The sequence below is a fragment of the Quercus lobata genome, chromosome 2 (assembly GCF_001633185.2).
Source record: "Quercus lobata isolate SW786 chromosome 2, ValleyOak3.0 Primary Assembly, whole genome shotgun sequence".
NCBI classification, from domain to species: domain Eukaryota; kingdom Viridiplantae; phylum Streptophyta; class Magnoliopsida; order Fagales; family Fagaceae; genus Quercus; species Quercus lobata.
In genome coordinates this window covers 43,132,343-43,147,831 of record NC_044905.1, presented here as the reverse complement: position 1 = coordinate 43,147,831, position 15,489 = coordinate 43,132,343, and the positions used below count along the sequence as shown (strand labels likewise).

Sequence of the window (15,489 nt, the reverse complement as noted above, 5' to 3'; positions counted from 1 at the left end):
TTTGTTAGTGGATTAGCAATCATGAGGCTTGTAGAAATATGTTTTAGAACCACTTCATTGTGAGCAACCACGTCTTGAATGTAGTGATATCGTATATCAATATGTATGGTTCTACCATGATACTTAGAGTCTTTAGCATAGGCAAGTGCTGCCATGCTATCACAATGTACCGTAACGGGATCTGAGGCATCCTTGACAACCTCAAGATTCTGAAAGAACCTTCTCAACCAAACTGCTTCCTGAACAACTGCTAAACATGCTACATACTTTGCTTCCATAGTTGATAATACTATACAGGGTTGTTTTTTGCTACTCCAAGTGATGGCACCATTATTTAGCAAGAAAGCATACCTAGATGTAGATTTGCATTCATCTAGGTCATTACTCCAATCAGCATCACTATAGCCAATCGTATGCAAATCTGAACCCTGATAACAAAGGATGTAGTCCGCTGTCCCTTTAAGATACCTTAATATCCTCTTAATAGCTTTCCAATGAGCAAGTCCAGGATTAGACTGAAATCTGCTGACTAATCCAATAGCATAACATATATCGGGCCGAGTACACATCTTTGCATACATCAAGCTTCCAACTGCATTAGCATAAGGAACATGAGCCATCTTTTCTTTTTCATCTTGAGTCTTAGGACACATATTAAGGCTTAAGCTCTCATTTTTTGCAACTGGAGTATCTATGGGTTTGCAATTAATCATTTGGAAACGCTTAAGAACTTTCTTAATGTAGGTTTGTTGTGATAAACCTAAAAGTTTTTTTGAGTGATCCCTAAGGATTTTAACCCCTAGAATATAATTTGCCTCACCCATGTCCTTCATCTCAAAGTTGGAGGACAACCACCCTTTTATGGTGATAATCATCTCTATGTCATCATTGGCCAATAATATGTCATCGACATACAATGACAAAATAATGAAACTTCCCTTGGATCGTTTTACGTAGACACAGTGATCTTCTTTGATCATCGTAAACCCATTCGATAGAATGGCTCGATGAAATCTCAGATACAACTGTCTAGATGACTGCTTTAAACCATATATGGATCACTTAAAATTGCACACTTGTGCTCTTGACCTTTGGTCATAAAGCTAATAGGTTGATCCATATAGATTTCTTCATCTAGTTCTCAATTGAGAAAAGCTGTCTTAATGTCCATTTGGTATAATTCCAAATTCAAGTTTGCAACAATGGACAGAATGAGTCGAACAGAGGTAAACCTCACAACCGGAGAAAAGGTTTCCTCGTAGTCAACACCCTCCTTTTGAGTGTATCATTTTGCCACTAATCGAGCTTTACACCTTTCTATTAACCCATCCACCTTGCGTTTGATTTTAAGAACCCATTTGTTTCCAATTGCTTTTTTCCCTGACAGTAGGTCTACCAGATCCCAGACCTGATTAGTCCTTATAGACTCCATTTCATCATTCACTGCTTTCATCCATTCATCACCAATAGAAGATGAGAGAGTCTCTTGCACAGTTCTTGGCTCATCATCATCCTGTGAAGCAATCATGAAAGCTTCCCTCTCAATCTCAAAACGACGATGAGGAACATTACCACGGTTGCTTCTACGAGGCTAAAGTTGTTGTGGATCAACTTCTAGTGGTGTGCTCCCACTAGGTTGTGAGTTGCTCCCACTATCTCTTGGAGTTTTAGGAATTTCTTCCTTGTCCTCTACTAGTCTATTTGGGGTGCCTACCTCTTGATCCATCATTGCATAAAGAGTCAAGTTCTTTTCTACCTCACCTATGTTAGGGAATTCACTTTTAATGAAATCAACATCACGTGACTCCAATTTAGTCACACTTCCATCTGGTTGTTCACCTATCAACACATAGCCTTTGGAATGCTCAGAATATCTTATAAAGATACACTTCTTTCCCCTAGGCCCTAACTTCCCATATCTATGAGAAGTATTGTAAACATAACCTGTTAAACCCCATGGCAGCAAGTTATTCAAATCAGGTTTCTTGTCAGTCCATAGTTCATAAGGTGTGGAAGATACTAATCTGGAGGGAACTAGGTTAAGTATGTAGGCTGTAGTTAAAAGTGCATCCCCCTAATACAAAATTGGTAGGTTAGCTTGCACCATCATTGACCTAACCATCTCTAGCAGTGTTCAATTTCTCCTTTCCGCCACACCATTTTGTTGCGGTGTATGGCATCATTAATTGCCATGCAATTCCCTTTTCATCACAGAGCTCCTTAAATTGCACAGATAGATACCTACGCCCACGATCAGTTCTGAGAGCCTTAATGCTCTTGTCTAATTGATTCTTGTTGGGAAATTTAGACCTCAGTTGATATAATTAACAAGTTTTAAACCCAAGTTGTTAATTAGATTTATTATTAATAAAACTCGTTAAAACAAACAAACATCAATATCATGTCAAAATCATGCACAGTGAAAAATTAAATAAGACAAGATATGATGACCTAGGAAAACCAATGAAACAAACTAGTTTCACAGTAAAAAACCTGGGGGGAAACCTTTGTGTGAAGCAATCCACTATAGTAAAGAGAAGTTTCAGATCTAGTACAAAACCTTTATCCCTAGACTCTACAATCCTCGTAAATGAACTCACAGTAGAAACCTTCTACCGCTTCAGAACCTCTGAACTCTTTAATATATGAAAGCCACCTTTTTTGCACGGATCCCAGTATGTGACTAACCAATGATGCATGGCTCCCAGTATGTGACTAACACACCAACTTGAAGAAGATGTTGGCTACAAAGTTCTTCACTTCATCAACAATGAAGATCAAGAAGCACTTGGTTACAAAACCTTAAGGCGCAAAAACATAGTAGCTTCTTTCAGAGAGAATAAGGCATCGGTCACCTTTTGCATATGTTCTCCTTGTATTCTCTTATGTGACGGCCTCTAAAATAAGCCTTATATATGTCTAGGGTTGTGAGAAAAGAAATCCTACACAAATACATAAGCATGGGCCAAAAATCAGATCTGAAAATTTGAATTCTCATAACCTCGATAGATACCTCGATAGATAGTATCTGTCGAGCCTCATTAAACCTCCATAGATAGCTATTTGTCGAGCAGCTGTCGAGCTATCCGTCTGCAGGTGTCGAGCTTCTGTCCAGCTTTAGTGAACAACTTTTCTTCACTTGTTTCTTGGTCCAATCTTCATGGCTTTAATACTAGACTTGAACAACATGTTTCTTGAAGTATTAAATACATCCTAGATTTACCCAAGTACAAGTAAAGTACGTTTTGTCAAAGGATTAGCCAATTACAAAAAAATGTCCATAACAATTTTCAACCAATCTCATGTATTGTCTAATGCAATCTAAAGCCTCAGACTTATGAGAAATCAAATAGACATGACCGTAATGTGTATAGTCATCTATAAATGTGATGAAGTAGAAACATCCATGCCTTTCCCTCACATTCATTGGACCACATATATTAGAGTGGATTAGTTGCACTGGGAAAGATGCCCTTGTGGCTTTTCCAAATGGTTTTCTTTTTGACTTTCCCACAAGACAATGTTCATATATGGACAAAGTGACCTTAGCGAGATTGCCCATAGGCCTCCTCTAGCTAACCTAGTCATCCTCTCTTGCCCTATATGGCCAATCCTAGCATGTCATATACTTGAATTATCAGAAGCATTATCAGATGAAGACAAAAAAATTGAACTATCATTATTATAATATTTAATATTCAAAATTGAAAAGCCATTTGAAATAAAACCACGGCCATAATAAATTGTTCCCAAATGCAATAAAACATAATTATTCTAAAAAATAAACTGGAAACCAAGTCTTAACAAAGTAACTTTGGAAAGTAAGTTCCTCCGAATCTCTGGGGCATACAATACGTCATGGAGTAACAGAGTGCGACCACCTCGCAACTCTAGCTTGTAGGTACCAATTCTAAGTACCTTCACACTAGCTCTGTTTCCCACCTTGATGTCTTTACTCCCAACAAGAATTCGACGGTACTCCATAAATCCCACTCTATCTCTTGCTACATGTTCTGTTGCTGCTGAGTCTACAGTCCTCATAGGAGTAGAATTAGCAACAAGGACATGACTAGTTACAAAAACATGGTGAGATGTAGGATCAGGTGTTACCTTTTTTGGCTCAGTGCAATCACAAGCAAAATGTCCTTTCTTTCTGCAACTATAACAACTCAACTTAGACTTGTCCTTCTTTGCGTGCTTTCCTCTAGTATTGCGCTTGACAAACTTAGCCTTCTTAGGCGGTGGCCCATTTGGTCTCTCTTTTCTAGGAGTGTAATTAGGTTGCTTGTGTTTAGGCCTAGATGCCTTACGTGAGCTAGTCTCAGCCATGTGCACAGAACTAATCGGCTTGGCTACTTCAAGGCACTCAACTTCAAGTTCCAAGTGACTAGCCACATAATCAAATGTTTTGTTGTTCTCATTATGTGTCAAGTTTTGACACATCGTCTCCCATGAACTTGGTAGTGAACGAATCACTGCTTGGACTTGTTGTTCGTCAATAAGATTGTTTCTAACTAATTTGAGCTCTCGAATCATGGAGGACATCGCCCTAAGATGCTGCTTCATCGTATGTTCAGAGCGCATCTTATATGAATCAAATTCATTGTTAAGCCACGTAGTCTAGTGGCTGATGTCCCTCCATATCTTAGCTTTAGAGCTTTCCACATGTCTTGTGCAGTTGTATTCTTCGTGGGAACTATTTTAATGAAATGGAAATCACACAAAAGTTCTGCTTTTATTGTGTGCTGTTAACTGTTGAGCTTTCCATTGTTTTTAGTCTCTATATTAGTTCAACCTTAAAGAGAATAAGATTGCTACCTGTGCACCATGTCAGGCTCATGGTTAGCCTACTCACGTATACATTCATGGGAAACCAATTTCAACTCATTTTTCCTTTTAGCCCAGATCTTCTCCCGAAACCCTTGATGAACCCAGCGAAGGAAATCCATCATCCTTGCTTGCGGTGCCGATCTCCACCATCACCCAACGGCGTACCTCATGCTCATTGTCACCCAGCTTGCAAGATCTCCTCCGATAGACAGCAGCGGCATCGATCTCCTCCATCATGACCTAATGGCACTGATCAAGAATGCAAAAAAGGGGCTCTGACCCGAAGAAAAAGAGAGAAGGGAAACATAACCCTGGGATTGATCTGTCACAAAATTTTATTTTTCTTTTTATTATTAGTGATTTGCATTTTGTGTTTTGATGGGGGATTACAGATTTTGATGTTAAATTTCGAGTTGATCTTGATTGAATTCAAGTGGGTCTGATTTGATATGTTAGATTTCTAAGTTTAATTTTTGTGGGTTTTGTTAGTTTTTGTTTGGTGCTGAATCTGGGTTTTCCAAGAAAAAAGGTCGACGGTTGCGAGATCGTAGTAGTGGTGTCATGTTTGCCGGTCTGAGCTTGGGCCGGTGCGGCTTGGTTGAGGTGGTGCTCAGTAGGCATGGCTGGGCTGAGGGTGTGTGAGGAGCTCTGAGCTTGGATATGGGATTGGGGTTTATTTTTTTGTGTGGGTTGATTTTTGGTGTGAAGGAGCCGTTGGTGGGTTTGTCAAAAGTAGCGCCTGGACGTGACAAGTCTCTGACCATGGGTCCCTCAGATGTGTGTGTATTTACAAAAATGCCATCATAACTTAATTTTCATAACTTAAAAACACCAAAAAGTTGTTTTTAGTTTTGCTAACTAATTACTCAAAAAACAGAGAATTGAGTGATGGAAACAAAACTTAAAAAACAAATCCAAACAGGCTTTCTCTCCATGGGTCCTACCGTTTTTGAGTGATGAGTGATGGAAACACCAAAATCCAAACAGCCCCTAAGTGTTCTTGTTGTCTGGATTTTTCTACTAATGTGGCTATAGCTTATTCTCTCTTCTTTTCTGCTTGTTGTGATACAGATAGATAGTTTTGAATGCTTCAAGGAAAGCTGCACTACTGTCTTTGACTGAACTCTTGGAGTGTTTGGCTAAAAGTAAACACTCTATCATCCCATGCAAGCATGGAAATGAAGCTATCCTTGGTAGCAATGGTGTCAATAGTGAGCGAGTGAAGTGAAGACTACTATTCTTTGTAGCCAAAAATTAGAAGTGAAAATAACAATAATGTTTTCTAGATATAGAAATAAACTTCAAAATTTTAGCTTTTCATCTATAAAGCAAATGTAAACTTCTTTTTCATCTGTTGTCCATGGAAAGCTTGTAATATTTGTTGTCCATGACTCCATGGAAACCTTGTATTGTGAGTTTCTCCTTGCAGCCATTTCCTCCTCCTCCTCCTCCTATAGTACTTTTTTTTTTTTTTACTCTTGTAACATGTTCCGGGAAAAAATGAGTTTTTTTATTTATTCTTGTTTACACCTATTACAATTTTAACTCAGCAATTTAGTTCACAAGAAGGTGATCTAAAAATTGAATTTTCAAACGCCACCTTAACAAGCACCCCCCCCCCCCCCCCTTTTTTCATTTGATATAAAACTACTCACAATTCAATATTTCGGGGATCGCGACATTGGTAAATGGAAACATTACAATGATAGAAAATTTTCTAATTCATTTTTTTTTTCTCATAAATAAAACCAATCACATAGGATTATAAACACATCAAAAGATAAGATTTTGTCAAAATTCTTTCTGAAAATTTCTAATTTAGAATACATCCATCTGAATTAAAATTTGTCATGAATCAGCATAAACTCGTTAGTAGAGCAGTGTAGGCCTTATTCTTGACAATTGAATGCCGTTGGAGCATCCCATCTAATATTAGCCTCCCACCATTTGTCAATCCGTTCTTGTTGTATACTTTAAGAAGCAAATTGAGAGTTTCTTGGTCAAGTTGATTAGCCAACTCTGGCATTTTCGCCAATAGCTTAGAAAATATACAAAGATATTTCTTGTTCCCATCGAATCATTTAACTTACCAGTTCCAATTCTTGTAAAAACAAGTTCGCACTTGTGCCTGAATTGCTACATACACAATGTACAACCTTATTACCGCTATTCTCGTTAGTGATGTGGATGTTTTTTGGGCTCGTCTTAGGGGTGGCCTCGTCTGTCCCACTGGATTCGTCTCTAATTGATTTTGTCAGTCCCGTCAGTTGTCCCCGGATTCTGTGGTCATCGTGAAATGTCATGACGACCATAGAAGATGAAAATGTTTTTTTTTTTTTTTTTTTTTGACTATAGGCAACCCTTGGGATCTCGTGCCGCATTAAATGAGTAGTGGCGGCGCTCCATAGGTCGTGGCCACGTGGCATGTCCCGGTTGGTGGAGTTAATGTTCCAATTTGTGGGACTATTGGGTTTCCCACTGATTTCTAGTTGTTTTGTGCTTTGATTTAAAACTTCTCCACTTCTCATTTTTTTTTTTCACTTTTCTGAGAAAACTCCCAATCATTGTTCCGAGCGCTTGCTTGCTATAACTCTTCTCCGAACCAGCGAGCCGTGCGGTGGTGCTTTTCATCTTCTTTTCTTTGAGGTACACTTTTCTTTTCTCTTTTTGTCCTCTCTCTTTTTTATTTCGGTGTAGACACAAGCTGTGGTAATTTTCTAATTTCTTCTCCCTTTCCTTTTGTGTTTGTTTTGGGTTTATTAGGGGTTTAGTCTGTCTTTCCATGGTTAGTAGCTTTGAGGTTAGGATAGCTTGCCCCTCGATTTCCTTCCTTTTCGCGCGCTTAGGGGGGTCTTTGGGTGTTTTTCCACATCTTGAGAACTTTGTTTTTGAGGGTAACAGTTTGGGCGTTGTAGTGGCTGGTCTGTTGCCCTTGCTTCGTCAATCGGTTGATTGGTTCAGGGGTTTAGTGAGAGAGTGGGAGGTGATTTCGGAAGTTAGATCTAGCGAACTTGAGACTAGGTTATTGTCAAGCGGTGGCCTGGTGGAGGGAGATATTGCCGTGTCTAACCCTTGCGAGGTTAGGGCTTTCTACGCCCTTAAAAAGGAGTGTGGGTTGGATGTTGATACACTGGGTAGATTCAAGGATAGATTTCAATTCCTGGAGCGGGTTAGGGTTTGCTTGCCCAATGAAGAGGATCGGGCCTGTCACTTCTTCCCTGGGGAGGTGTGCTTTTATGAGTCTGCCTTTATTTATGGGTTGAGGTTCCCTGTTCATCCCTTCCTTATGGAGCTGTTAGACCATTTTGGTATCGCTCCTGGGCAGCTTATGCCTAACTCGTGGAGAATAGTGGTCAGCTGTATGGGAATATGGCTGGCCGCTATGGACGGAGACATGCTTAAGGTTGACGAGCTTGCCTATTTGTACTGTTTAAAAGCGTCTAAGGAGTATGGGTACTATGAATTGGTGCCCTGGGAGAGGAAAACTAGGATCGTCAAAGGATTACCCTCGTCTTTCAGGTATTGGAAGTCCAGATTTTTCTTTGTGTCTGGGACAACTTTGAGACTCCCTCTAGCGGGGTTTGGGGTGATCTCCCGAGGTTGCATCGTTGGTGGGGAACCCCGACCTTAGGTGCGTCAATATTCCTTTTCGTCGTTTAAGTTCTATTTTGTTTACTGTTATGGCTACTGATTCTTCCACTTCTTGTTTTGCGCAGTTAAGAGGCAGCCCAAACTTAAGAGCAGGTACAAGGAACGAGTGCAGAAGGCCATTGATTACGCGCGTACAATTGAGAGCTGGGACGATCTTGTGGACCCAAGGACCCTTGCCTTCTACTGTCTTGGGCCAGAACCTTCTGCCTTTGTCTTGCGTAATCTCAATATTGAAGGAAAAAAGAGTAAGTCCTACGATCGTCAGTGTTGACTTTTTTGTGTGCTTCTCTTTTTTTTTTTTTAATTTTTTTAATTTTTTTTTTTAATTTTTAATTTTTTACATAAGTGTTTTCCCCTTGCAGAGATGACGACTAAATTCAACAAAGAGATGTATGCAAAGATGAGGTCGGAGAAGGATGAGCCGTTGTCGAACATAGGGAATAAGATGGTGCGCGTTATCGGGAAAAGGCCTTCTGTCATTCCAGCTGCCTCTGTTACACCCGTCGTTTCCAATGCTGATACGACGAGGACAGCTTCACCTTCGACTTCGGTTGAAGAGCTTCCTACTGCTGTCTTTAAGAGACTGTGTTTGCCAGACAGGGAGAAGGAAAAGGTTGATCCTCGTACGTCCACTATTTGGGATGACGAGAGGTTGGCGATGGACAGGGCTCATGGGGTCATGACTGTTGAGGACCTAAAGGTCTTCTCTAGAGTTCCCTTCAACAATGTTGTGAGCCGTCATGTCCATAAGCTTGTTCAGGTAAAATGTTTGTGCAACTCTTAGTCACTTTTTACCTTCCATTCTACTAACGATTCTAAATTTCTTTTAAGATGTTGGGGGAAAGTCTCCACATTACCGCTGAGTACCTCACTCAAGAGGCTTAGGTGGCTTCTCTTACATCGAGAATGGAAGCTTTGGAGGCGGAGAGTTCTACACTAAAGCAGAACCTGATTGACTCCATGGGCAAGGCGACTACTCTAAAGGAGAAAGTGAAAACTTTGAGTGGCGAGCTCAGGACTGAGCGTCAGTTGACCCTGGAGAAGGATGAGCAACATCTGGGCACGAAGGAGAAGCTCAAGACCATTGCTGCCAGATCTGTTGAAGCCTTCCAAATGACTGATGAGTACAACACGGTCCTGTTCAGTTGTACTTTAAGGGTTTCGAACTTCTGAGGAGGTACCTCGTCAAGCATCCTTTCGGGGTAGACTTGGAGAAGCTGGATTTGGAGAAGGTAGACTAGGAGATGGTTGTTGACGAGGCTGCTCAATGTTCTGCTACAGAGACTAACGCCCCTTAGAGTGCCCCTACTAATGATGCCCCCACTGGTGATGATGTTGTTGCTGATGCTTGACCCTGATCCTTATAAAAAAATTTTTGTGTATGTGTGCTCGTTATGTTTTGGGTTTGTAAATCTAATTTTGTAACAGTTTCTTTTTAATCTGTCTTGAGAACAATATTTTTGGTCCAGCGTTTATGGGACTTTAGATGTACAAACAATGGTAATGGCCTGTTGTTTTTGGGATTTAATTAAAGTTGTACTTACTTTGCTTATGCGGTTGCACACTTTATTGGCTATTTGATATGCTTGTGATTGCATACTTTAGTTGTATCTTCGTCACTGGCCTACAACTGACTATTCTTCAGGGGGGCTTGGATGCAGCCTAAGCTTTGTTTTGATTTGTTGCAAGGTTCTTGTCCCTTTTTTTTTTTTTTTTTTTTGGATGCGGATTTGTCAGTAACCTACATCCGTCAGGCAGAATTTTGTTATTTAGCTGTTTTCACTAACACCCATTCAAGGGATTTCGTCGTGTCCGTTGTTTCGTCAGTAACCTACATCCGTCAAGGTGGAATCTTGTTACATACCCATTTAAGGGGTTTTGTCATGTTTGTGGCATTGTCAGTAACTTACATCCGTCAGGGCGGAATCTTGTTACTTAGCCATTTGACCCACCTATTTTAAGGGGTTTTGTCACGTGTGTGGCTTTGTCAGTAACTTACATCCGTCAAGGCGGAATCTTGTTACTTAGCCATTTGACTCACCAATTTGAGGGATTTTGTCACGTGTGTGGCTTCGTCAGTAACTTACATCCGACAAGGCGGAATCTTGTTACTTAGCCATTTGACTCACCCATTTGAGGGATTTTGTCACGTTTGTGGCCTTGTCAGTAACTTACATCCGTCAAGGCGGAATCTTGTTATTTAGCCATTTGACTCACCCATTTGAGGGATTTTGCCACATTTGTGGCTTTGTCAGTAACTTACATCCGTCAAGGCGGAATCTTGTTACTTAGCCATTTAACTCACCCATTTGAGGGGTTTTAATGCTGGCTAGATCTGTTTGCATGAAGACATTGGGTGAACAATTCTTTTATTAATTTCAGGAATGAACATATTCATTTGATACATCTATTGGTGGTACTTCTTCAAGTGCTCGATGTTCCACAAGCGAGGGAGGCTTTGTCCGTCTATGGTTTTCAGGTGATAACTAGCTTGCCTGGAGTAGTGGATTACTTGGTAAGGTCCTTCCCATGTGGGGCCAAGCTTTCCTTAGGCAGGATCTCTAGTCGCTGTGGTAACATTGCGTAGGACGAGGTCTCCTATGCTAAGTTGTTTGAGTTTTACTCTCTTATTGTAGTATTCGGCCATTTTTTGCTGGTACTTCGTCATTCTGTTGGAAGTTTTGTCTCTTACTTCATCCAAGCAATCCAGGTTGAATTGCAGTTTGTCGTCATTGCCCTCCTTACTGAATGCCTCTCGTCTGATGTTGGTTATTCCTACCTCGACCGGGATTACTGCTTTAGTTCCATAGGTGAGTCTGAAGGGGGTTTCTCCTATTGGGGTTCTGTAAGCCTAAAGGACATTGGCCAATTCTTCTGGCCAGGCGCCCTTCGCGTCATCCAGCTTGGTTTTGATAATCTTGAGTAGTGTTCGATTCGTTACTTCCATCTGTCCATTCGCTTAGGGATGCCCTGGGGATGAGAATTGGTTCTTGATGCCCAGACTCGAATAGAAATCCCTAAAGCCTTGGCTGTCGAACTACCACCCATTATCTGATATGCTTGTTAATGGAATCCTGAACCTGCAAATTATATACATTCATACAAAGCTCCGAATTCTTGCTTCAGTGATCGTTGCTAGGGCCTCTGCTTCGACCCATTTTGTGAAGTAGTCAATAGCAACTAGTAGAAATTTTACCTGAACTTTACCTTAGGGCAGTGGACCGATGATGTCGATTCCCCATTGCACAAATGGCCACGGAGAGGCTATCGTCGTCAGTTTCTCTGCTGGAAGCCACTGGACATTCCCGTATCGTTGGCACTTGTCACACTTCTTTACGAGCTCCACTGCATCCACCTCCATAGTAGGCCAAAAATAACCTGTTCAAATGACCTTGTTCACCAGGGACTTAGGCCCGACATGGTCCCCGCAAAATCCCTTCGTAGATTTCTTTCAGTATGTACTTTACTTCTTCTTCGCCAACACACTTCAAGTAAGGCATGGAGAAGCCTCTTTTTTATAAAGTGTCATTGAGGATCGTAAATCTGGCTGCCCTCTTCTTGATCTTCTTGGCCTCTTCTTTGTTCTGAGGGAGGTGCCTGTCTTGGAGGAAAGAAACGATTGGTGTCATCTAGTTGTTTGTATTCTAGATTGTGAATGTTGGCACTTCTTCAATGCTGGGGTATTTCTAGACTTCCATTTCCAAGTCCATGCTGATCCCCCCTTCTTCTGATGATGCTAGCTTCGAGACTTCGTCTACCATCATATTCTGGCTTCTGGGGATCTGTACGAATTCTACTTTATCAAACTCCCGAGTTAGATATTTTGTCAGCCTGTGGTATTTCTACATTCTTTCTTCCCTTGCTTCGTAGTCTCCCTTGATTTTTCCGATCACTAGCTTTGAATCATTTTGGACTAACAGGTTCTTTGCTCCAAGTGCCTTTCCGAGCCTCAATCCCATCAGTATTCCTTCGTATTCGGCCTCGTTGTTGGTAGTCGGGAATTTTAGTTGAACTTCGTATTTGAGCACTTCTTCATCAGGGGTGGTTATGACAACCCTTGCTCCCCCTCTTTTTTGGGCTGACAAACCATCAGTCTGTATCGTCCATCGCTTGGCTTCGTTGGTGAGGCTGTCTTCATTTGGAAAGGTGAACTCTGCGATGAAGTCTGCCAAAGCTTGTGCCTTAATGGCCATTCTGGGATGGTACTCAATGTCAAATTGACTGAGTTCAATTGCCCACTGGACCATTCTTCTGGCTGCTTCAGGTTTGTTCATGGATTTTTTGATAGGTTGATCCATCATCACCAGGATAGGATTCCCCTGAAAATATTGCCTAAGTTTGCGTAAGGCTACTATTAACGCAAATGCAATCTTTTCAATCCTTGGATACCTAGACCTAGCCCCTTGGAAAGCTTGGCTGACGTAGTAAACTAGGAGCTGTCTATTGTCTTCTTCTCTAATCAAGGCTGCACTCACTTTTGTAGCTGATACTGCCAAGTACAAATATAGGTTTTCCACCTCCTTGGACGGACTTAAGAGGGGTGGATTACTCAGGTAATGTTTGAGTTCTTGGAACGCTGCTTCACATTTGTCGGTCCAGGCGAAAGCCTGCTTCAAGGTCTTGAAAAAGGGTAGGCACTTGTCCGTCGCTCTAAAGACGAACCTGTTTAAGGCTGCGATCCTTCTTGTGAGCTTCTGGACTTCCTTGATGGTTCTGGGTGACGCCATATTGATTATGGCTTGCACTTTCTCTGGGTTTGCTTCTATTCCTCTCCGGGACACCATGAAGCCTAAGAACTTCCCTGAAGCTATACCAAAAACGCACTTACTTGGATTCAACTTCATCTGGTATTGTTTGAGGGTGGCAAACGTCTCCTTTAGGTCGTCCAGATGTGCAAGCTCTTCCTTACTCTTAACGAGCATATCATCCACGTATACTTCCATGTTCCTGTCAATCTGTTTGCTGAACATTTTTTTCACTAGTCTTTGATACGTAGCTCCGACATTCTTCAGTCCAAAAGGCATTACCTTGTAACAATAGAGTCCCTGACTCGTGATGAAAGCAGTCTTCTCCTAATCTTCTTCAGTCATCCTTATCTGGTTATATCCTGAGAAAGCGTCCATGAATGTCAGCAACTTGTGTCCGGCTATAGAATCCACAAGCTGGTCTATCCTTGGTAGGGGGAAATTGTCCTTCGGGCATACCTTGTTCAAGTCTGTGAAGTCCACGCACATTCTCCATTTCCCATTTTCTTTCTTTACTAGGACGACGTTTGCGAGCCACTTAGGATAGTGTACTTCCTGGATAAAACCTGCCGTCAACAGTTTGGTAACTTCTTCTGTAATTGCTTGGTCTTATTTTGGGGCGAAGACACTTCGTCTTTGCTAGACGGGTTTTCTTTCTGAGTTCACATTCAACTTATGCTGAATGACTTCTGGAGCTATGTCTGGCATGTCCTCGTGGCTCCATGCAACGACGTCTAGGTTTTCTTTAAGGAATTAGATGAGCCTTGTTCTCATCTCAGGGATTAATGTCGTCCCTATCTTCGTTGTCTTGGTTGCCTCCCCTTCGGCCAGTTCTACTGTTTCCAAGGCTTCCATTTTATCTTCGTCATTCCCTTTGATCATCCATGTGTGATTCTCCTTTGCAGCCAAGACGGCTTGATAACACTCCCTGGCTAAGACTTGATCTCCTTTTACTTTGCCGACATCGTTATCTGTTAAGAATTTTACCTTCAAGCAATAGGTTGATGTGGCTGCTTTCCATTTGTTGAGCGTGGGCCTCCCAATGATTACATTGTAAGATGAGGGGCAATCTACTACTAGGAAGTCTAATTGACGAGTCAACTGCACCGGGTAGGTCCCCACTGTTACTGTCAGCGTCACTATGCCCCTAGAATATACACTGTCTCCACTGAAACTGACGAGGGGGGAGTCAAATGAATGCAGTCTCCTTAGATCTAGCTTCAGCTACTGGAAGGCAAGGAGGTAGATGATGTCTGCAGAGCTACCATTTTCCACGAGGATCCTTTTGGTGTTGAATCCCTCTATATTCAATATTATAACCAAAGGGTCATTGTGGGGTTGCTTCACTCCCCTCGCGTTCGCTTCATTAAAAGACATGTCCTGGTCCGTCTGTTGCTGCTTAAACGGAGGTATCATGTGGACGCTATTCATCTGTCTTTGGTATGCATTCTGGAGGGATTTAAATGACCCTCTTGTGAAGGGCCTTCCTGTAATCGTCTTTATCTCCCCGTTCACGTCTTGTGTAGGTTGGAACGGTCGATTGTCACTCTTGGAAGAGGACTCATGCTGACTCTTATTGCCGTCCCTAAACTTACTATATTCTCCCTTTTTCACATATTTCTGTAATTTGTCTTTCCGTATCAACTCTTCTATCTGCTCCTTTAGGTCCTTACAATCTTCCGTGTTGTGGCCATGATCCTTGTGAAATCGACAGTACTTGTTCTTATCACAGACGTTAGGAGATAAGTGTAATGGTCTCGACCATTTGAGATAGTGCTTGTCCTTAATTTGCATTAAAATTTTGTCAACAGGCATAACTAGAGGGGTAAATTTTACCGTCCGAGGACCTTTTTCTTCTTTTCTTCTATTCCTGTCATTATTCCAACGATCTGGGCGTTCCCTCTTTTGATCCCTACGTTCGTCATCCTTTCTTCCTTTGTCACCTGGCTTCTCTACATCCTTTATGGTTGCTAAAGCGTCTTCAGCATTCATGTACTTCTATGCTTTTAGGAGCATTTCTACCATCGTTTTTGGAGGGTTCTTCACGAGTGAAGCCACGAAATCTCTGGATCTCAGTCCCTGAGTAAAGCGTTTCACGTATGACCTCAAGGTTTCCTTTTCTCCCTGCCTAATGGTGAGTAAGTGGTCCACTGGCCTCTTAGGACACTGTCCCCCAATGAAGTGACGCAAGAAAGCATTGCTTAACTGCTCGAAGTTGTCGATGGACGATGTGGGCAACTTCGTGAACCATTCCCTTGTAGCC

At 41.6% G+C, this 15,489-nt stretch overlaps 1 protein-coding gene across 1 annotated transcript; it reads right to left on the bottom strand.

Annotated features, from left to right (window-relative positions):
- Positions 1-14,450: 14,450 nt before the first annotated feature.
- Positions 14,451-15,218, bottom strand: LOC115964803. The gene has a single exon (XM_031084053.1). It carries the CDS (start codon positions 15,216-15,218, stop codon positions 14,451-14,453), a length of 768 nt encoding a protein of 255 aa, XP_030939913.1.
- Between the last annotated feature and the right edge of the window lie 271 nt (positions 15,219-15,489).

Excerpts from the sequence above, each read along its gene's own strand:
- LOC115964803 (XM_031084053.1), bottom strand. The coding sequence starts at position 15,218 with ATGAATGCTGAAGACGCTTTAGCAACCATAAAGGATGTAGAGAAGCCA.